This window comes from Oreochromis aureus, linkage group 18 (assembly GCF_013358895.1).
Source record: "Oreochromis aureus strain Israel breed Guangdong linkage group 18, ZZ_aureus, whole genome shotgun sequence".
Taxonomy (NCBI): Eukaryota; Metazoa; Chordata; class Actinopteri; order Cichliformes; family Cichlidae; genus Oreochromis; species Oreochromis aureus.
The window spans coordinates 8,670,737-8,694,203 of record NC_052959.1 but is presented as its reverse complement, the minus strand read 5'-3'; the positions used below and the strand labels follow the sequence as shown (position 1 = coordinate 8,694,203).

General features: G+C 41.2%; 1 protein-coding gene, 2 long non-coding RNA genes and 1 pseudogene across 3 annotated transcripts; 3 read left to right on the top strand and 1 right to left on the bottom strand.

Moving 5' to 3' along the window:
• Positions 1 to 888: 888 nt before the first annotated feature.
• Positions 889 to 12,677, top strand: LOC116314271 (transferrin receptor protein 1-like). The gene is made up of 18 exons (XM_039602536.1): positions 889 to 1,028; positions 5,393 to 5,442; positions 6,538 to 6,775; positions 7,100 to 7,280; positions 7,379 to 7,604; positions 7,684 to 7,806; positions 8,325 to 8,420; positions 8,758 to 8,897; positions 8,992 to 9,143; positions 9,232 to 9,351; positions 9,487 to 9,572; positions 10,042 to 10,105; positions 10,235 to 10,302; positions 10,404 to 10,468; positions 10,583 to 10,676; positions 10,791 to 11,012; positions 11,280 to 11,438; positions 11,728 to 12,677. The coding sequence occupies exons 2-18, from the start codon at positions 5,410 to 5,412 to the stop codon at positions 11,968 to 11,970; spliced, it is 2,310 nt and encodes a 769-aa protein (XP_039458470.1). The 5' UTR covers positions 889 to 1,028; positions 5,393 to 5,409; the 3' UTR covers positions 11,971 to 12,677.
• A 2,733-nt stretch (positions 12,678 to 15,410) lies between these two features.
• On the bottom strand, positions 15,411 to 23,440 carry LOC120434443. The gene is made up of 3 exons (XR_005609090.1): positions 23,299 to 23,440; positions 22,893 to 22,930; positions 15,411 to 15,931 (listed from the first exon to the last, which is right to left on the bottom strand). It is a non-coding gene; the product is annotated as an uncharacterized LOC120434443 (long non-coding RNA).
• LOC120434444 lies at positions 16,891 to 18,077 on the top strand. The gene is made up of 3 exons (XR_005609091.1): positions 16,891 to 16,931; positions 17,566 to 17,793; positions 17,998 to 18,077. It is a non-coding gene; the product is annotated as an uncharacterized LOC120434444 (long non-coding RNA).
• Positions 18,095 to 22,861, top strand: LOC116314252 (annotated as a pseudogene).
• Positions 23,441 to 23,467: the final 27 nt, after the last annotated feature.

Genomic DNA, 23,467 nt, shown 5'->3' with positions numbered 1-23,467 from the left:
TAGCTCCTAGAAATATTTTATCAAACAAGTAGTCTCCATCACTGACAGTGTCCTTCTTCCATCTTTATGCATTTCTGTTTTGTGTGATTTGGAACATTTTAGTTTAAGTTAAAGATTGGCTGCTTTATTATACCACATAATCCCTCATCTACAATAGGTTATTCTTTGTTAGTACCTCCTCATGCTTATAAATATATAAACACAACTGCATGATGAATACCTTCAGAACCAGCTGGTATTTGCAGACAGAATCTCGCATTATTCATGTGCCATATGCTGTGCAAATCCTCCTTTCTTTTCTTTTACCTTTCTTTTAGGAAGAAACATGCTGTACTTTCCATCCTCACATTTGGTTTGTGGCATTTGACCTTAATAAAAACAATGAAACACACACTGAATGCAAAAGCAAATTTCCTGTTCTGCGAATAATCTCCTTGTCCCTCTATTTTGGTCTTGTCATTTACATATTGGGTTTTTTCACTTTTTTTTTTAATAGTTGATGCTATTTTATGTCATTTTGTTCCTTTATAGTAAAGATATTTCATTTGGCTGCATTGATCGTTGTGACAAAGACGCTTCCAAGTACCACGTCCACAAATGTACATTTGTCAGAAAAAACGGTCTACTTTTTGTGAAAGAAATAGAGCAATATTTTACGATGAAGATGTCGTCACAAATTAAAGAAAAAGCGAGCTCATTGCCGTCCTGTCGTTCTTTATTGCCCCCTTTCCTTCTCTGTTTCACAACACCTACTGCCTCTTTGATGTTCATACCTTGCTTTATACTGGCTCACAGTTTGATTTGACGGTAATAAAGGCTGTAAAAAAGAAAAATTGGCGCTTTGACGTTTCCGCTGTGTTGACGTCACGCGTGCGTAGCTCCTGCACGGCCAATAATAAGCGGGGTAGTTGGTGAGTGCAGTGTAACTCCCGGCTGGAGGGTGGAAGAGCACCGACCGAAGAAGGAACCGCGTGGTAGTCCTGTCACACAGCAGAAGGTCACTCAGGTTGGGTTGTGCTGGAGAGAAGGTGAGCTTTAAAAAAAAAAAAAGAAAGAAAGAAAGAAAAGAAACGATAACAATAAAAAATGAAGGCCTAGCTACACTATTTCAAGTCGAGCTGGGGAAGTGTTAAAGCTTATTGTAGCTAAAATAGATAAAAGTCGATGCAGATGGCACATGGCCAGCTGTCGCTTTCCTCAGAGTGCGATGTATTAAAATGTTTATATATCTCATATTCAGTTTACTGATGTGTCAAACTTCTGAGCAAATTTGCTAGCTCCGTATCCGAGCACGTGCACGTAGGTAGCCGGTCTCTTCGTGAACGCCACCTGTCACTTTGTCTCGCGAGCTACACGCTGCTGCTGCAGGGCGCCATAATGAAGCAGGCCGGTTGTCACGTTCAGCCAGCATTGCAGAGTATTGTCTCCCGTTCCGGTGTAAGCTAACGCCAGGTCCTCGTAACGACCCGTTCCTGTAACGTGGAGGTAACCGGGCCAGTGTCGAGCCTTCTCATTGACCTTGTCATACAAGCAACTGGCGGCTAAATATAAGATGATGCAGACGCACATGGTTGGAAGATTTTCAGGAACTTCTCAGATAATCTAACTCGCTGGTCTAAATAAAGGTGACAGTCAAATTGTCTCACATAAAACATGTGGAGCTGACTCTCGCTATGGATGAGTTGTCAGAGCAGCAGTGGGTGAACTTGACAGCCCTGTAGACTGCGAGCTGTCATTATCTTAATGGGTGCAGTTTTAATATAATACTTAAGACAATACTCTGTAGTACTGATTGTTATACAGGCATAGATGGCTAAATTGTGCAGTATCAGAGTATAACCCACAATAGTGAAAGTGAACAGGAAACGAAACTGTCCTGAAATGTAAGTGCAGCTCACGCAAGAGCATTGTCTCAACTTTGTTCAGTAAATTCAGGGGCATCCAGTGTCGCTCCTGATACTTTGAATCCAGAGTTTCCTGCTGTTTGAAAATACTTCTTTAAAAAAAAAAAAGGATTTGCCTGCCCTGCTTTTCCCCCAGTGTGACTCTCACATGATTTGCTACTCCACAATAACTCCTATGCACCGCTGACCTCCTTGTCCTCTGCTATTCCCACTATTGTCTTTTTTGGGGGGGGCGGGGGGTCTCTAGCTAGAAAAGGAAAAAAAGGCTATGTATATATGTTTAGCTAGAACCTGCTCATATTTCAACATATGCAGTCTAAACTATAAAGTGCATCATTTCATGTACATTGGTGAATGGTCAGGTGAGTTTTTCACATGCTGTTTCTTTGTTTGTTTGTTTGTTTGTTTGTTTTTCCCAGCTAAGGTTAACTGTGCTTGGGTGAGGTTTCCACCTAATTGTGTGGTATTTGGATGTAGGGAGTGTAGTCTGTCTTCAGGAAGGAAAAGGTCTTGTCAGTAAGTAATTGGCTTGTCATGGAAGGAATACTTCTTGAATGCAAGTGCATTTGTGGTAATTACATTATTTTATGAACTAATTGTGCTTTAAGTAATGCTCCAGTACTAGATTACTATTGGGATTTTTTTTTTTTTGCTTTTGGAAGCTGAATATACATAAACAGACAAGTTGCATAAAGAGCCCTTCACACACACAAGGGCTTTAATTCCCATAATGACTGTTGTTATGCTTATGTCAGATTTAAGGTGGCAGTGGCTAGTAATTATGTGATGTCAGCATTTTAAAATGGTCGGTTAATCTGGTGAATGAGAGTAATTGGTTCAGTTATTGTGTAAAACATTGGTGTGTTCCAACCTTTTTGTCCTTCTTAATCACCCTCATCTTTACAACAGTTCTGTTCTTGTTGCCAGATTGTTCCTCATGATGAAGCAACAGTTAGCCCTTTTTTTTTTTCTTCCTTTTTTTTCTTTTTTTCAGACAAAGGGATTTGTTCAGTTCTGAACTCTGTACGAGGAAGTTGCATTTGTAGACCCAGACTGTACTCCACCTCTCTGACCCTGACAGTGACATTTCCTTATTTTGCAGGACTGTGCAGTCCTTGAAGGTTGAACTTGAGGCATACTCGATAAGGAGCTGTGTCTGACAGCTTGAATGTTTTTTGGGAAGATAATCTTGTAAAAAGAGACAAAGTGCAGTGTAGTATTTTGTGGAAAAACACAAAATAACTGGTGAGAGTGGCTCGCTGTTCCAGATCTTGTTTTAATAACCTTGACCATGGTTTCACGGGGGGCAAATATCTCCTGTTACAGCTTGGTGGTGGGAGGGGGGGTGGACCATGCCTGCCAGTATCCTTCTCAGAAGGGTGGGGGACACACTCACTATCTCTTGGGCGCACACACACATGTTCAAAAGCTTCTTCAATGGAGATACAGCTTGTGCCTTATTGCTATAGTTATGGTTCAGCAACTGATGTACAGAAATGGACTTCTCCTGTGATGCAAAAATGCTTGTTTTAAGTAAAGTGCTGTTGAAATTGAACATATGAATTCTTGATTTCTATTTAATATTAATATCCATATGTTTCAAAGTCTCAAAGAGTAGCTAATCTGATTAAAGGATCGGCTTAGCTCAGAACCGGTATGCTTGGTATGTAAGGCTGTAGACACGGCTCTACCCACCTTAGAGATCAATTAGCTTTACACGGTAACTAATCCTTGCCTAGTTCTACTTTCTAAAGCTCACATCAGTCACACTTAAAGTTGTGCTGTCAAGCAGGCATTGAGCAAGAAAAATATAAGGCTGCTCATTTGTTGTCCTTTTTAGAGCTGATTTTACTGCTTTTCAGTGTGGTTCTGGTTTATTACCCTGAAGGTTGTACTAGTCGAGGTAGTCCTGCCAAGCCATGCTCTAAAGTTAGCTGTACTTCATAGTGCTGAGAATAGACAGTGTTTCCTGAACAACCTTACTGGGCAGGTTCCAACTTGCCTGTGCTCTCATTTGCTTTGTGGAAATATTAAGCTTTTTGTCTATTCTGTCTTGGAAGCTTGCCATCGAAGTCTATTAAGGTTGTTCTTCTGCTGCAAATTAGACCGAGCCTGCCCGCTCGCCTGTTTGTGTCCCCTTGGCATTTGCCCACACAGACCTTCCACACGCACTATCCAGTTAGAACATCTCGAGCTCCCATCTGTAGTTGCAAATCGGTCCTAAGGATAATTATAGGGTTTCTCCTGATAACCTATACCCACTATTGTCTATTTTAGTTTTGACTTTGTATTTAGTGTTATTATTAAACACTTCCATACCATTACAGAATGCATCAACCCGTGAATGCACAATTTATTTGTATGCCAACTCTCGGAGCATGTGGATTTCAAGTCGGAGTCAACAAAACAATGTTTTCAGTGTTTTTAATCAGGCCAAAGTTCAATGACTGTGATAGCGGTTCAACCCTGTGATTCTAAACTTTCCACATAGTAAAATGATCCACTCCAGGGTTGATGAGACAAGATTTGAGATGGCTTGGTGTCTTTTTGTTCTGGAGGGCACAGCTATTGGAAGAGACGTTGAGCCATCAAAATATAGAATGAATATATACATATATGTATGTGTGTATATGTGTGTATGTATTTTTTTAACATTTATTATTTGAATAAGCAAATCCCACAAAGGCCTGTTCTGATACAGGAAAAAATAATCTGTGCATACCTTTGAATACACAACAAGTGCTTAATGTTAAGCAATCAAAATGTGAGTATTCAAAATGTTTCTGTAATGTGGCCATAGCTTATCAACAAACATCTTTTGTGTAGCAGTGCTGATGGTTGGGAAATTTCCCCTGAAATTGTGATTGCAGTATGAATGTTGCAGCATTGTTTCACATTGTCTGCATGTGGTTCCTGTGAAGAGGAACTCCACTCCTTGGATTTTAAAACCGTTCAGTTACATTTTTGTCAGTTTTTTACCTTGTAAAGCATAGCAAGACAAAACGCTATGCTTTCAGGTCCTCCTTTAACATGCTGCGATTTCCAGTATTTAAGATTGTATGCAGAGAACTTTTATTTCAAACCTTGTTGGCTTTGTTAAACTGACACCTTGCTTTGTTTGGCATATGATTTTGTGGGAAGCCAGTGGTTTTGCATTCAGTTGGAGTTTACAGGGGTCTCAGATGGTGTTTTGTGCTGGACACTAGCCTTTTGTGCCTGGAAACGGCACTGTTTTTCTAGTTAGTAAGATAGGAAGCCCTGTGGATGTTTAGACAAGAGGTGGGGATGTATTGTTTGGACAATACACAAGTAAAACGGTAACACAGTGGGAGCACTGTAAGGGAACTGAAATTGAAGCAAAAATAATTCAAGGCTCGCACTACGTGAAGAAGAGGGTTGGTTCGTCACCCTTTATAGATTCAGTTGTGGCTGCATTCACCTACTCTGCAATGTATAACTTACTTTTTTCTTCTTCCTTATCTTTTCAGAATTCTGAGACGCAACAATGGACCAAGCAAGGTCAACAATATCCAAGATTGTAAGTATAAGTGTAAACCCTACAATAACAGGCTTTACTTTAAGCTTTCATCCTAAACAGGACATCATCATTTCCACACCTGAAATGACTGTTATTGCAAAAATGAGAACTTGCATGACCAGAATTAGGTCTGTGCGATATGACCAAAATCTCATATCCCGATATAAGACATCTATCGTCCGATAACGATATAAATCACAAAAATTTAACATTTTCTGTAAATTCTGTGAATCTTGGGCAGCTGAAGTGTTTCCAGCTGGGCGTCGCGTACCTGGAGTCGAGTGTTTTAACCGATGCATGAAACTATACATTTTTAGACATAAGTTGTAACGGCCGCCGTTTTCTTTGAGTATTTATTACACAGCGTGCTGCGGGGAAAAGCCTGTTCTAACGTTTGAGTCTAAGGTTTACTTTTTAGCACCTGACGACTTTTTTTTTTTTTTTTTTTTTTTTTTTTTTTTTTTGCTGCTCATCCGTAAACACTCTGCATACTTTTTCACGTGATTCAGTTTATTTTGAAAAGTCTCAACAGGATCTTGAGCTTTATTGTGAAAGGTTTATGTGGAAAATAAACAAGCGGACACGCGATGGTTTTACCGTCGTTGCTGCTAACGACAACGCATAAAAACAGGCGCTTGTCCGTCCGTAGTGTGGTTATATTAAATATAAGAGAAAGAGAGAACTTCAAGAAATTAATATAGCCACTACAGTGACCATCAAAACAACGAAAAAATATTGCTGTAAACAGTTTATTTTGCAACACCACGAAACAAACGATAGCGTAAAATGAAACGATAGATGTTTTCATATCGTCGTCCGACATATATATCGTTATATCGAACAGCCCTAACAAGAATGTAATTTTTATTCTATTTTGGGAATGAACACAGGAAGAACCTGATAAATACAGTTGTTACATATTCAGAAATGCATTTAATGTTAAATTGTTACATTGCATAATTAAATCAAATCAGAACAAAAACCTCTCACCTCTTGTAAGGTGGAGCCCAGATCCTGAAATCAAACCACTGCTGTTCTTTGGGAGTTACTGAAATCATTTATTGTGCTTACCCTAACTTTTTCTATTTCTGATAGTTTAATGGGGAGCCCCACTCCTACACACGATTCAACTTGACCCAGAATATGGAGGGTGACAACAGTCAGGTGGAGATGAAGCTGTCATCTGAAATAGATGAGGAGACTGGGGGAAATGGCGTCGGCGGCCGCCTGAATCACAACTCAAATCGCACACCCTATGTGGCTCAAAAGCTTGGACGTACACCCAAGAACCTCTGCTTTATAGCAGCCACAATCTTCCTCATCTTCATCATCGGTAAGAGAGAGAGGGGAAGGAAGAAGCTCTTTTTAATGTAGTGCACAATAACTTGAGTGGTTCTTTGGGGATCTGTCCCAGTGGATTGTGTGTTACTTGTGAAAAAGTGGAAGTTCACTGTTCGACAGCTATTTTAACATCATTTTCCTGTGTGTGTGTGGTGGGGGATGGGGGGGCACTTACCATGTGTCATTGTATCAGGAAAAACATGGCTTAGCTTTGAGCTGTCATCTGAGTAAGACACTTCAGTCAGGGTTTGGCTTGTGCCACTTAATTCAGTTGAGTCTGTTCCCATCCCTTATCTGGAATCACTGCCACTTTCAGGCTATTTGATTGGCTACCTGGTCCATCGAAATAAGGATTTGGCTCCCACCTGTGCACCCTCTGCTTTCCGTTATGAAGATATCCCCCATGAGACCGGTGCTGCTCCCCTCATGGACTGGGATGATGTGAAAAAGCTTCTTGCTCAAAAACTGACTACATCCAGTATGGACGCTGTCCTTGGGTGAATAGAAGCTCCATACACTGCCGCACTGCACACATTTTGTTATGTGTATTGTAATTTTAACAATAAGTAACCCGTTTTTGTTTTCCCTGTCACAGTCAGCTGAGCAGTAGCAACCACCGGGCTGGTTCTCCTGGTGATGAAGATCTGGGGAACAAGGTGCTCAAGAAGTTTAAGGAGTACGGCATGAAGACCTGGACTGATGAGCACTTTGTCAAGGTTCAGGACCCCCCAGCATCTGGATACAACAGAATAGTTTTCAAGAACGGGTCAGAGGAACGTCCAACAGGTTTCCTGTCCTACAGCGCCAGTGGAACAGCAAGGGTAATCAGAAGGCTAAATTATAAGTAGGAAAAATGTACAGTGACACTTGCAGTGACATTTCTGTTTCTGATGGTTCCAGGGTGCAGTGCTGTATGCCCGTTATGGAGAGGAAAAGGACCTGAAGCAGTTAAAGGACATGAACATCGACATGAATGGCAGAGTGATGCTGGTCAGAGCTGGAAGGATCAGCTTTGCTGAGAAGGTGGGTGGTTTCAAAATAAGATGAAACATCATTTGAACAGGACTTTATTCCCTGGGGTCCTTGTCAATATTTGTAGATGTCGTCTGTTCTTAAGCTTCAATAGAATTCTATTAGAATTTTCCATATTCCTGCAAATCCCAAAAGAGGACACTTTTCAACAGTTTTAACGCCTACATTTAGCCAAAACAAAACTTGTGTGTTTTTGTAACAGGTATATTCTGTACAGGTGAGACCTTCCAAACTGTATGATCTCTTAAGATTTGCAGATTTATACTCTTTGCCCTCCTCTCTTTCATCTGCCTCCTCCATCACTGCTTTCTCCTTTGCCTGCTCCATCTCATCCTCTTTCTCCCCAACTCAATCAGAATCAATATACTTTAATCCCAGAAGAAATTATGTAAACAAAGCCTCACGCTTCCCCTTTTTAGCATGAAACATCATATTATATTGTGTGATTCATTCAAATGATTTTACTGTTGGTGAACTTAGCTTCCATTCCCTTGTTTCTCTGCTTATAGGTAGCCAATGCAGCCAAAGTGAACGCCTCTGCTGTGCTGATCTACCCAGACCCTGCTGATTACTCGATCGGCGAGAGCAGTCCGCTCTTTGGACATGTGAGTGAAGACCGTTTTCACCCCTCAGGTGTAAATCACCTGGGAAAATACTTTAGATGAGTACACTGAAGGAAAGGGGAAGACTGATGCTTAAATATGAAATGAGAGGACAGATTTTTGACATATCGACAATACAAATGTTGTGAAGTGCATGCAAACCTAGCACTGTTCATAAGAGGAAGTAGTTGCGCTTCCTCTACCAGTGCAGTAATCTAAATGATAACCACAATAATAATAATAATAATGGGGTTCATGTGTTTAGTTTGATTAAAGCTACCTTTGAAAAGCTGTCATGATCCACTCAAAGCTCATCTTTCCATCTGTCTGTTTCCCACAGGTGCACATGGGCTCTGGGGATCCCTACACCCCAGGCTTCCCCTCCTTCAACCACACCCAGTTTCCACCTGTGCAGTCTTCAGGCCTGCCAAATATTTTGGCTCAGACTATCACAACAGGCATGGGATTGAACATTCTGAGGTAAGACACACACTGAACTGGTATCAGAAAGATGGTTGAAGCTTTTAATAAACAGGGCATCAATAAAGGGTTGATGTTTGTCTGCATCCCACAGGCAGCTCGGGGGTAGAGCTCAGCCAGATGGTTGGGAGAGCATCAACAGACTTGGAGATGAGAGCGATGTTATTACTGTGGAAGTCAACAATGTCCTTACTGAGAAAAGGATAAATAATGTCTTTGGGGTCATCAAAGGCTTTGTGGATGCAGGTACAGCAAAGATGATTAATGAGAGAGATCCTGTGGTCAGGAAATATGGAAACGATGTGAGTGATGAATGTCCTGTGACCGTCTGCAGATCGATACGTGGTCATTGGGGCCCAGAGGGATGCGTGGGGCCCCGGCTTTGCGGCATCAACCGTGGGCACCAGCGTCCTCGTTGAGCTGGCGCGTTCCATCTCTGACATGGTGGAGAACGGTGAGCACCTGTTGGCAGCTGATGTTGGGTTTTTAATTTCCAAATAAAATGTTCCTGGATGTACACATCATGTCAGATGCTGAGCAGCTAAAGAAGGTGCTGGCTTCATGAGTTTAAATGTTTCCACTTTGATAGATGGATTCAAACCAAGGAGGAGCATCGTGTTTGCGAGCTGGAGTGCGGGAGAGTATGGGAGTGTTGGCGCCACCGAGTGGTTGGAGGTAAGAAGTGCATGGCAAAGGTTTAGATTAGCTGCATTTTTCTTTCACTCAATAAAAATAAATCTTACCATTGAACTTTTTTGTGATTTCCTTCATCTTTGGTGCTAAAAGAGGCCACCCAAATGCATGAGATATCAATGCAATGAGATATCAATGGAAAGCCCAGGATGTCTTCCTTTTCTAATTTTATATTCTAAATTTATATTCTAATTTTTGCTTCAGAAATTTTGCACTGTCCACTTCCTGCTGTGACAAAACAAATTTCCCACGTGTGGGACTAATAAAGGTCATCTTATCTTATCATTTCGTACATCAGGACTTTTTAGGATGGCTCAAATAAGTCAAAAGATGTAGACCAAAAACTAATGCCCATTACAGAAGATGTAAATGAATAGGCTGGGTGTGAGTAGGATAATTATTAGTGATTGTGCTCTGTCTCATTCCTTTATTGGATATTTCTTTGTTCCAGGGTTATTTGTCCTCTCTGAGCATGAAAGCATTCACCTACATCAACCTGGACGGCATTGTGACAGGTATTTACTGCCATGGATGCAGACTTCTTGTACCCATGAAGCTGTTTAATGTCTAACTTGTACATACACATGCAAAAAGCATCACTTATTTTTCAGGATAACTAAATATTAGTGGTCTTGTCATTTTAGGTCAGAATGGGTTTAAAGTAGCAGCCAGCCCGTTGTTGCACAGCCTGGTCCAAAACGCTCTGAAAGAGGTAACTCCACAGCTGATCTCTTCAGTAGAAATAATTCTGTTGGTCAGTTTTATTTGTAAAATAAAACAAGAGTTTAATCAAAGCATTTGTTTTCTTCTTAGGTGAACTATGACAAGGACAAGTCTCTTCTTTCTCAGTTTGGAAAGAACAACTGGGAGTCTACTATGTGAGTCTGTCTAATTAAAGATAACAAAGTATAGCCAGTGATGATTATCACAGCCTTCTTGTTTGATAGTAGGCTGTCATTCTCACGCTTCTGTTTTTGCGTTTGATTTTGAAGTCTGGAGCCTCTGAGGATGGACAGTGCTGCGTATCCTTTCCTCGCCTTCTCCGGCATTCCCTCAGTCGCTTTCAGATTCAACTCTGGAAGTTCAGTAAGTGAATTCTTCTGTACTATAAGTTCTTAAATAGTTTCTGAACTCTTTTTAACTCATGCCAACTTTGTAGATCTGAGAGTAATTCTTAAAACATCCCGTGTGCCTCCTCAGGACTACCCGTACTTTGGCACAACCCTGGACACCCAACAAAACCTGAACTCTATCACAGCCAGCCAGGTTCCTCAGCTGGCTGTGAGAGCGGGCCAGTTTGCAGGTCACATAGCGCTGAGGCTGGTCCATGACCACCTGCTGCAGATGGACCTGAAGAAGTACAACCAGCTCATACGCAGCCACGTGGTTCAGATTAATACGAGAGTCAAGAATGTTCAGAGGGTGAGTGTTCACCAGTGTCCTTGTAAATCAAGATAGTATTTACCTTGTTGAGAGCAGGGCTGCAGAAATCAGGAGCAACTTGACTGTTGTCGTGGGTTTTTTCATCACTTGACCTAAAAATGATCAGTTTATTTTTTTAATGCCGTTTTTGTTTTGCCTGGTTACTCCTCATCGTAGAAGTCAACTGTGGTCAGGTCTTGAATGTCCAGCTTACCAACTTGAGTTTGAGGGAGGAAAAGTCATCCCTGCATGTTTGTGTGCTTGCAGTTGCAGCCCCAGCTGTTGCCCAAAGCTCTGACAGTGCGGTGGTTGATCATGGCCTCTGGCTCCTACAGCCGTGCCTCTAGCGCGCTGGCAGCCGACATCCAGAACAGCGACCTGGAGGACATCGAGATGTGCCGCGTGATCAATGACCGCATCATGACGGTAAGGGGGAAAAAAACTCAGCCCAGCAAGTTTAGTTGATTTCACAAGCTGCCACCTCTGCTCCTGATTAGCTGAAATTACAACTTTAGTGTTGGTTTAGCTACCTTTGGATCATATGTATTAAATGGGATACATCACATTTTAATCACAGTAAAGTGTAATAGTTGATGTAGGTAGGTAGTCTTCGGTTGCTGCTGCCTGCTTTTCAAAGGACAGGGCTGTCCAATACATTTGTTGATAACGTTGGTTTTTATCCAGCTCGTTCATGATGTCCGTCTTCTTGCTATAGGTGGAAAGGAACTTCCTGTCACCCTACGTTTCTCCCAGAGACAGCCCCTTCCGTCACATCCTGCTGGGCTCCGGTCCCCACACCCTCAAAGCTCTGACCAGCCACCTCGACTCTTTGAAGACTGCCAACCCCGACGCCGACGCCAAGCTGTTCCGCAAGCAGTTTGCCCAGGCGACCTGGACCATTCAGACCTGTGCCAACTCCCTAGCAGGGGACATCTGGTCTCTGGATAATGAAATCTAGAAATCCTTTGCCCTCCCTTGTTCATGGTTTGGCCCTCTTATTACAACTGGCAGTGCTGTTGTGATTAATCACCACATTTTCAGCGGATATCTACAAAGTCATCATATCGTTTCCACGATGTTCATTTTCCTTTTATCTGAAATTCTCTTAAAGCCAAACATGTTGCAAAGTGGTTTGTAAGCCTTCCGCCTTAAAAGGACTAACCTCTAAGAATCTTGAATTTGAACATGTGGTATTTAGTTATCACAGTCTTAAATCCCTTGGTGCTAATAATGACGACAAATGTTATGTGGAAGTACTACTTTAAATTGGTGTTACCTCTGAATGAGTTGGAGTTGGATTTTTCTTTACTTCCAGAACAGTATCAGGTCAGAATCACAGTAAAGACTGTGTTTGCCAGCTCAGATCTTTAGACCGTAGAAGCGCAGTATAATAACAATAAGCTAATGATTTTGTATTTGTTTACCACGAGGCAAACTGCTGGTATTTCTGCTACTGCTGCTGCGGCTTGGTGTTCAAACCTGAGCTGGTTTTTATTGGTAGCTAAAATATCTCATACTGTGCTGGATTCTGCTACACAACTCAGTCAGAAAATAGATTCAGGCATTCAGCTGCTGAAAGAAGTGCAGATTGATTTACAGCATGCAGCAGCAACAGTGCACACAGATTTGGAATAATTGGCTACTTTAAATGGGGGGGGGAAAAAAGTCCTGATTATATGCAAGAATTGGGGGAAAAAAAAAAAGTGATCTGAGTCAAATAAGAAACACATTTCTTGGCATTGGAGCTAATCTGTGCAGACCTGTCAAAGCAGGGAAAAGGTCCTCAACCATGTGGCACTGAAACGGAAACCGTATGTTTATTTATTGTGTTATTTATTTATCAGTGGCAGGGTTCACTATAAATAGTTTTTAATCACGTTTTATATAAAGTATAATTATCGGGGCAGTGTCTTCCATAATTATGACAGTTATACTGTCGAAATGACAAAAGCAGCATCTGCTAAAAGAAGTGTACATGTGCACCGACAGCTGGTACACAGCAGCAGTTTTCCCTCTCTCAACTGACACTGAACTGGTCTCTGAGCAATGCCAGCTCACACATCACACCTGACAATATTTACCCGTACCTGTCCTTTGGTGCATGTACACTTCTCATCTTGATGGCATTATCGGGAGCAGTGATTTCCATAATGTGAAAAACAGAAGGTAGTTTTGCCTACCAGTGTGTGCCGTATCGGAGGCAGTGCCCTCCATATTTCACTGTAGGGGTGGATGTTTTTTATATATCGGGGACAGTGTTTCCCATAATGTGTATATACAGTACAAAGCTACACATCGCACACGTTTGCATCTTTGCAATCCCATCTGGCGTTCCATGCTAATTTCTTCAGCGTTCCTCTCTAGACAGGCAGGTTGGCACCCGAGCACCTGATCACAGATCAGTGTCTGTGCCATTGGTGAGGCCAAGCAACCGATGTGCTTGTTTTTAGTGGGACGGTCTGTTTTGAAGCTTAACGCTGGTCTGCTTTGGTCTTTTCTTTGTATATGGAAAGTGTCTTTGCTTTAAGGAAAGCACAAATGCGTAATGTGGTTACAACAGCGTGGTCCAGTATCTCCGTAATCAGCTCCCACCCTGTGTTATGGATTTAGTTTAATGAATTAAAGTTCATCGTACCTTCTCTTTTGATGAATTCACTGAGATTTCCTTGTGCCTCTTCTTTTTGTTTCTGAGCTGACGAATACTTGGATTGTTTAGTTTCATGTATCAGGGTTCAGTTTGTTGTTTTTTTCCTGTTTCTCTAAGAATCAAACTAGTGTTAAAGCAGAGTTGCTAGACAGAAAACAAATGGATGTGAGTCCATTTCAAATGACTGAAAGCAGGATTCTGTCCAAAACCCATCTGACTGATTGTAGTTCACCACACTTGTTAACATGATACATTAACCATTCGTCATTTGAGTGATTTTACCTTAATCCTGTTGGTTTATAATGGGGCAAGTTCTGGAAATTGCAACTCCATTTTCAGCACTGGCTTGTAAGAATTAGCAGATGAGTTTTGGGTCAAAGGGAAAAGTGTAACCCTTGTTAAAGAATGTTTGAAAATGGTCGATTATTATTGTGCGTGGTTTTTTTTTTTGTTCTTTTTTTCCTTTCTCTCAAACTGTGCGCACATTTGCTTAGCTTTATTTCAATTGTTTTGTTTTGTTGCTGCAATAAACAATCACAGCTATTGGAGTCTTAGTTTCATTATTCATTCTCAATAACATGGACACTTTGTATCTTGTTTGTTAGGCTACTAATAAAACTCTAAAATTTGGCACTGTATTGTACGTTAGCTTATTTCTTTAGTTCTTAAAAAACAAAACTACCAATGACCTTTTTCATTCTTGATTGCCTCGCTTAATGGTGCTGGTGATCATGGTTCTCATGGTCATCTGGCGTCCTCTTCAGTCTCTAACTGCCCCAATGAGGGTTTCTCTCGTCTTATCAGCAGAGGTGGGTAGTAACTAATTACATTTACTTTTTGGAAAAGAATTACTTTCAGGAGTAGTTTTACTTGAGTAATATTATTATGAAGTATCACTACTCTTACATGAGAAACAATTCTGGCTATTCTACTCAGTGTGAATAACTTCAGTAAATGAATAATAAACACGTTTTAACCAAAATGCACGAAACACAAACCTACAGTTTATGTTGAAATGAGACTTCTTGTTTGTACATAAGGTTTGTTGTTTTAATATTATTCTATCTGCTGAGCCTGTTGTGCCATTTGAGAGGCAAAGCAACACCATATACTTATATTACCTTCTGTAAATATTAGTTTAATAATGATTTGGAAAAGTGTTTCTTAGATTTATTATTTTGTAATCATGTTATTTATATATAGTATTTCTTTTTCTGTCTTTAGTGCAAATTTTGGTATTTTAAACGTTCTTGTCTGTCTGATTATCTCATTTTTAAACATTAAATCAGATGTTATGATCAGTTACTCAATACTCAAGTAGACTTTTTTAATAAATACTTTTTACTCTTACATGAGTAATTTCTTGGATGGCTACTTTTTACTTTTACTTGAGTAAAACTATATTAAGGTAGTGCTACTTTTACTTGAGTACAATTTTTGGCTGCTCTACCCACCTCTGATTATCAGCAAAGGCTCTACTTTTGGCTCTGTATGATGTCACTGAGAGCAGCTGTCCAGAATATGGTCAGCTTAGCTACACGGCAGCCCCACCACCAGCTGTTAAACCTTTTTGTCTGTAAGTAGCAGCCAATCAGTTGGTATAAAGCCTGCCTGTGCATTGTGCTGACCCCAGGACACGTGTGACACTTTGGTTGTTCCTTACCCTTTTATTAAAGAAGTGTACCAACTCACTATTTTTTTGTAAAAAAATTTTCCATTTTATTTTTATTTACTTGTTTTTAAGGGAAATCCCAGCAAAACTTTGTAGCTTTCTTTTTTTTTTAAGGTAGCTGCTTTTGGTGATTGACCTACCTACTTGTGTGCCAGCCAATACACAACTTGCATGAAAAACAACAGAGATGCAGTAAGCAGAGTTTGAACAAAAAACAGACTTTATGCATTAATTTACTCAAGTCTACGTCCCAGGACAGAGCTGGATAAAATTACCAAAAACTGCAGCCCATTCTCTGATTAGGAGTTTATCAGTTTGGTGGCCTCAAATGTCCTGAGGGAAAAAAAAGCATTTGAGAATGTACCTAGTACCATTGAAGACGGTTAGGGCTGAAGAAAAAAACTTATTTTCTTTTCACAATTCTGAAAACAAAACGTCAGAATTCTGACACTAATCTTACAATTCTGACATTTCTTGGCATTTTTGACAGCTTTCAGAATCACTGAGAAAAAAAGGGAGTGGTCCTAATCCTTGACCTTTCCAGGGTGTAACCTGCCTCTCACCCGATGACGGCTGTGATAGGCTCCAGCCCCTGCGACCCTGAATTGGATAAGCAGAAGAAAATGGTCCGTCTTTTAAAATGCATGTACAGCCATTACAAGCATACAGACTAATTTCACTTTAGGTCAAGTTTACACCATTACAGTGTTACCCAGTCAGTATCACATCACTTTGTTGTTGAATTTCAAATTAAAAGTCTGCTGAAATGAATAAGTGCAGTTTTTTTTCTTCACATTCAGAACGCCATTATAAGGAAACCTCGTGTTTCCACGGACTCATTCACTTTAGATCAACAGCACACACCCTCACCATCTTACTCGTTCAATATTAAGTCAATCTGGTTTTAATTTTACTTTAAGTGAAAAGTATACAGCTTCACAGTGTTAGTCAATTAATATCAAATTATTTCAAAAATAATAGCAGTTTGAAATCACTTTTTTTTTACCTGAAATTCTGAATGCCATTATATCCAAATTTAATCCCTGCACAGCAGTTATCTGATTTATATTTCTTACTTTGTTACGCTCTCGCTAGATCCTTATTCTACATGGAAACGACACCAGCATCCTTCCCTCTATGGTTCAGCTTTTGCAGTCATACCGCAAATCATTGTGAGCAGGGAGACAATGTCAGGGTTTCAATTAAGTTCACTGAGACAAAGTCTACAAATGAACAAAAACACTTTACTGGTAGTTCTGTTGTTTGCTGGGTAATTTCCCCTGAATGTGTATTTTAGCCCATCTTGTTTAGATTCGTGGCCAATTTTAGTCACACGCAGTGTCTGATAACTATTAATCTACAGTTAAACTTTGTGCTGACTAAGGAGATGAAAAACCTGAAAGGCAAGTTTCATTTTGGTAAAAACTGAAATGGAACTTGTTGCAATTCTGGAGAACAGAAGGAGTAAAAAGGTTCTTCCCTGCTCACCACCTCCTCTTTTAATAAACAACAAAACCAGGAAGTAGATCCCCACTTTCTTTTTGTTTGTCCCCAAAGACGGTGACCATCCACCTTTTCAGGCTCTCGGGAATCTCAAATAGTAAGTTCAGTTTATTAACTCTTGAGGAGACTGTTTGACAAATTGTTGATATGGTGATGTTTTATATCAAATTGAATTGAATTGAATTATTTTTCTGCTTTATTTTCACTATTTAAGCAAATATTTATTTATTTTTTTGCTGGTTTTCTCATACATCATTATCTATGATGTGCTTTGAGCACACAGGAAATATATGCAGGTTAAGAGACAAGTTACCTCAAGAAAAGGACTGAGAAGGTGAAAGAAGGGCTAGAAAGAGTAGATGAGTGTGAAAGTGAAAGGAGACAGCTTTCCTGTGTTCATAATTTTTGACAGCTTGTCATCTGATTTTAAAACAGCACCTGCAATTGGCACATTTAAATGATGAGTTATTTATTAGAGGCATGTTTATGAAGAAGGAAAATGACATTTTTCACAGCGTGGGAAATCACAAGCTGGTCTTAATACTAATGACTAAACTGGTAGAGCTGTTAGATACGGTTTATAAACTCTTTATTTCAAATATGCCTGACAGAAAAGAAAAGATTGTGTCCCAGATCCTGATGTCATGGCTCCCATCAACAAACCATTCATGTCGTTTGGAAAATACAGAAGTGATATTTTCTGATTACCATGATTTTTTGGTTTTTGTCAGTTTAACAGTGAACCACACTTCTACACATGATTCGACTTACCCAGAATATGGAAGGTGACACCGGCCATGTGGAGATTATACAGTCATCTGACATAAATGAGCCGTTTGGGGTTGGAAATCACCTCAATCGCAAGTCAAGCCGCAAACCAGACGTCCATCAAAAATGTGGATGTACACCCAAGGTCCTCTGCTTCACAGCAGCTGTTATCATCCTCGTCTTCATCTTCGGTAAGAGAGCAAGTTGAAAGAGGAAGCTGTGGTTTTGTGTAGTGTTGGGGGGGGGGCACTTATCATGTGTCATTTTATCAGGAAAAACATGGCTTAGCTTTGAGCTGTCATCTGAGTAAGACACTTCAGTCAGGGTTTGGCTTGTGCCACTTAATTCAGTTGAGTCTGTTCCCATCCCTTATCTGGAATCACTGCCACTTTCAGGCTATTTGATTGGCTACCTGGTCCATCGAAATAAGGATTTGGCTCCCACCTGTGCACCCTCTGCTTTCCGTTATGAAGATATCCCCATGAGACCGGTGCTGCTCCCTCATGGACTGGGATGATGTGAAAAAGCTTCTTGCTCAAAAACTGACTACATCCAGTATGGACGCTGTCCTTGGGTGAATAGAAGCTCCATACACTGCAGCACTGCACACATTTTGTTATGTGTATTGTAATTTTAACAATAAGTAACCCGTTTTTGTTTTCCCTGTCACAGTCAGCTGAGCAGTAGCAACCACCGGGCTGGTTCTCCTGGTGATGAAGATCTGGGAACAAGGTGCTCAAGAAGTTTAAGGAGTACGGCATGAAGACCTGGACTGATGAGCACTTTGTCAAGGTTCAGGACCCCCAGCATCTGGATACAACAGAATAGTTTTCAAGAACGGACCAGAGGGGCGTCCAACAGGTTTCCTGTCCTACAGCGCCAGTGGAACAGCAAGGGTAATCAGAAGGCTAAATTATAAGTAGGAAAATGTACAGTGACACTTGCAGTGACATTTCTGTTTCTGATGGTTCCAGGGTGCAGTGCTGTATGCCCGTTATGGAGAGGAAAAGGACCTGAAGCAGTTAAAGGACATGAACATCGACATGAATGGCAGAGTGATGCTGGTCAGAGCTGGAAGGATCAGCTTTGCTGAGAAGGTGGGTGGTTTCAAAATAAGATGGAACATCATTTGAACAGGACTTTATTCCTGGGGTCCTTGTCAATATTTGTAGATGTCGTCTGTTCTTAAGCTTCAATAGAATTCTATTAGAATTTTCCATATTCCTGAGAATTCCAAAAAAAGGAGAATTTTCAACAATTTTAACACCTACATTTTACTGTTGGTGAACTTAGCTTCCATTCCCTTGTTTCTCTGCTTATAGGTAGCCAATGCAGCCAAAGTGAACGCTTCTGCTGTGCTGATCTACCCAGACCCTGCTGATTACTCGATCGGCGAGAGCAGTCCGCTCTTTGGACATGTGAGTGAAGACCGTTTTCACCCCTCAGGTGTAAATCACCTGGGAAAATACTTTAGATGAGTACACTGAAGGAAAGGGGAAGACTGATGCTTAAATATGAAATGAGAGGACAGATTTTTGACATGTCGACAATACACATGTTGTGAAGTGCATGCAAACCTAGCACTGTTCATAAGAGGAAGTAGTTGCACTTCCTCTACCAGTGCAGTAACCTAAATGATAACCACAATAATAATAATGGGATTCATGTGTTTAGTTTGATTAAAGCTACCTTTGAAAAGATGTCATGATCCACTCAAAGCTCATCTTTCCATCTGTCTGTTTCCCACAGGTGCACATGGGCTCTGGGGATCCCTACACCCCAGGCTTCCCCTCCTTCAACCACACCCAGTTTCCACCTGTGCAGTCTTCAGGCCTGCCAAATATTTTGGCTCAGACTATCACAACAGGCATGGGATTGAACATTCTGAGGTAAGACTCACACACACTGAACTGGTACCAGAAAGATGGTTGAAGCTTGTAATAAACAGGGCATCAGTAAAGGGTTGATGTTTGTCTGCATCCCACAGGCAGCTCGGGGGTAGAGCTCAGCCAGATGGTTGGGAGAGCATCAACAGACTTGGAGATGAGAGCGATGTTATTACTGTGGAAGTCAACAATGTCCTTACTGAGAAAAGGATAAATAATGTCTTTGGGGTCATCAAAGGCTTTGTGGATGCAGGTACAGCAAAGATGATTAATGAGAGAGATCCTGTGGTCAGGAAATATGGAAACGATGTGAGTGATGAATGTCCTGTGACCGTCTGCAGATCGATACGTGGTCATTGGGGCCCAGAGGGATGCGTGGGGCCCGGGCTTTGCGGCATCAACCGTGGGCACCAGCGTCCTCGTTGAGCTGGCGCGTTCCATCTCTGACATGGTGGAGAACGGTGAGCACCTGTTGGCAGCTGATGTTGGGTTTTTAATTTCCAAATAAAATGTTCCTGGATGTACACATCATGTCAGATGCTGAGCAGCTAAAGAAGGTGCTGGCTTCATGAGTTTGATTAAATGTTTCCACTTTGATAGATGGATTCAAACCGAGGAGGAGCATCGTGTTTGCGAGCTGGAGTGCGGGAGAGTATGGGAGTGTTGGCGCCACCGAGTGGTTGGAGGTGAGAAGTGCATGGCAAAGGTTTAGATTAGCTGCATTTTTCTTTCACTCAATAAAAATAAATCTTACCATTGAACTTTTTTGTGATTTCCTTCATCTTTGGTGCTAAAAGAGGCCACCCAAATGCATGAGATATCAATGCAATGAGATATCAATGGAAAGCCCAGGATGTCTTCTATTTCGTACATCAGGACTTTTTAGGATGGCTCAAATAAGTCAAAAGATGTAGACCAAAAACTAATGCCCATTACAGAAGATGTAAATGAATAGGCTGGTTCTGAGGAGGATAATTATTAGTGATTGTGCTCTGTCTCATTCCTTTGTTGGATATTTCTTTGTTCCAGGGTTATTTGTCCTCTCTGAGCATGAAAGCATTCACCTACATCAACCTGGACGGCATTGTGACAGGTATTTACTGCCATGGATGCAGACTTCTTGTACCCATGAAGCTGTTTAATGTCTAACTTGTACATACACATGCAAAAAGCATCACTTATTTTTCAGGATAACTAAATATTAGTGGTCTTGTCATTTTAGGTCAGAATGGGTTTAAAGTAGCAGCCAGCCCGTTGCTGCACAGCCTGGTCCAAAACGCTCTGAAAGAGGTAACTCCACAGCTGATCTCTTCAGTAGAAATAATTCTGTTGGTCAGTTTTATTTGTAAAATAAAACAAGAGTTTAATCAAAGCATTTGTTTTCTTCTTAGGTGAACTATGACAAGGACAAGTCTCTTCTTTCTCAGTTTGGAAAGAACAACTGGGAGTCTACTATGTGAGTCTGTCTAATTAAAGATAACAAAGTATAGCCAGTGATGATTATCACAGCCTTCTTGTTTGATAGTAGGCTGTCATTCTCATGCTTCTGTTTTGCGTTTGATTTTGAAGTCTGGAGCCTCTGAGGATGGACAGTGCTGCGTATCCTTTCCTCGCCTTCTCCGGCATTCCCTCAGTCGCTTTCAGATTCCACTCTGGAAGTTCAGTAAGTGAATTCTTCTGTACTACAAGTTCTTAAATAGTTTCTGAACTCTTTTAACTCATGCCAACTTTGTAGATCTGAGAGTAATTCTTAAAACATCCCGTGTGCCTCCTCAGGACTACCCGTACTTTGGCACAACCCTGGACACCCAACAAAACCTGAACTCTATCACAGCCAGCCAGGTTCCTCAGCTGGCTGTGAGCGGGCCAGTTGCAGGTCACATAGCGCTGAGGCTGGTCCATGACCACCTGCTGCAGATGGACCTGAAGAAGTACAACCAGCTCATACGCAGCCACGTGGTTCAGATTAATGCGAGGGTCAAGAATGTTCAGAGGGTGAGTGTTCACCAGTGTCCTTGTAAATCAAGATAGTATTTACCTTGTTGAGAGCAGGGCTGCAGAAATCAGGAGCAACTTGACTGTTGTCGTGTTTTTCATCACTTGACCTAAAAATGATCAGTTTATTTTTTTTAATGCCGTTTCTGTTTTGCCTGGTTACTCCTCATCGTAGAAGTCAACTGTGGTCAGGTCTTGAATGTCCAGCTTACCAACTTGAGTTTGAGGGAGGAAAAGTCATCCCTGCATGTTTGTGTCATTGCAGTTGCAGCCCCAGCTGTTGCCCAAAGCTCTGACAGTGCAGTGGTTGATCATGGCCTCTGGCTCCTACAGCCGTGCCTCTCTAGCGCTGGCAGCCGACATCCAGAACAGCGACCTGGAGGACATCGAGATGTGCCGCGTGATCAATGACCGCATCATGACGGTAAAGGGGAAAAAAACTCAGCCCAGCAAGTTTAGTTGATTTCACAAGCTGCCACCTCTGCTCCTGATTAGCTGAAATTACAACTTTAGTGTTGGTTTAGCTACCTTTGGATCATATATATTAAATGGGATACATCACTTTTTAATCACAGTAAAGTGTAATAGTTGATGTAGGTAGTCTTCGGTTGCTGCTGCCTGCTTTTCAAAGGACAGGGCTGTCCAATACATTTGTTGATAACGTTGGTTTTTATCCAGCGCCTTCATGATGTCCGTCTTCTTGCTATAGGTGGAAAGGAACTTCCTGTCACCCTACGTTTCTCCCAGAGACAGCCCCTTCCGTCACATCCTGCTGGGCTCCGGTCCCCACACCCTCAAAGCTCTGACCAGCCACCTCGACTCTTTGAAGACTGCCAACCCCGACGCCGATGCCGAGCTGTTCCGCAACCAGTTTGCCCAGGCGACCTGGACCATTCAGACCTGTGCCAACTCCCTAGCAGGGGACATCTGGTCTCTGGATAATGAAATCTAGAAAAGTCCTGTGCCCTCCCTTGTTCATGGTTTGGCCCTCTTAATACAACTGGCAGTGCTGTTGTGATTAATCACCACATTTTCAGCGGATATCTACAAAGTCATCATATCGTTTCCACGATGTTCATTTGTGAAAAGCGCAGCATGATGACAATAAGCCAATGACTTTGTATAGTTTACCATGAGGCAAACTGCTGGGTTTTTTTTCTACTACTGCTGCTGCGGCCTGGTTTTTAAACCTGGGCTGTTTTTTTATCACTAGCTAAAATATCTCATACTGTGCTAGATATAGAAATTTCAAATTGATTTGTACAGAAGCACCAGTGCATAAAGATTTGGAATAATCAGCTGCATTTAAAAACAAAAGGTAAAGCCTTGATTATATGCAAGAATTTAATAAAGTGATTTGAATCAAATATGAAACACATTTCCTGGCATTGGAGCTAATCTGTGCAGACCTGTCAAAGCTCCGGGGAAGGTCCTCAACCATGTGGCACTGAAACAGAAACCATGTGTTTATTTATTGAGTTATTTATTTATCAGTGGCAGGGTTCACTATAAATAGTTTTTAATCACCTTTCATATAAAAGTATAATTATCAGGAGCAGTGATTTCCAAAATGTTAAAAACAGAACGCAGTTTTTTTAATATTATGGGGATAGTGTTTCCCATAATGTGTACTTTCAGTACAAAACTTTCTATTTTCGCATACACGCAATGCGCCTATTCAACTGAATTACTTGATTGGATGAGTCACATCACGTGGGATGGCTTACAACGTACGCGATTGACCCGTTCCTGTGTACGTACGTCGAGTACCGTAAATACAAACGAAAAAACTGCGTACATCAGAAATAGCCTTACCGTAAGTACGTGGAAAGCTGCGCAGAGTAAAATATAAACGGTCTGGTTCCACACAGAACTTCATCTGGGTCCCGATCCGGACCGCGGTCCACCCATTGTCTACTCATGGGTTAGAATAAACAATGTAAACAAAAATATTGTCGTTAGAAAAAATGAGAGGAAGTATGTT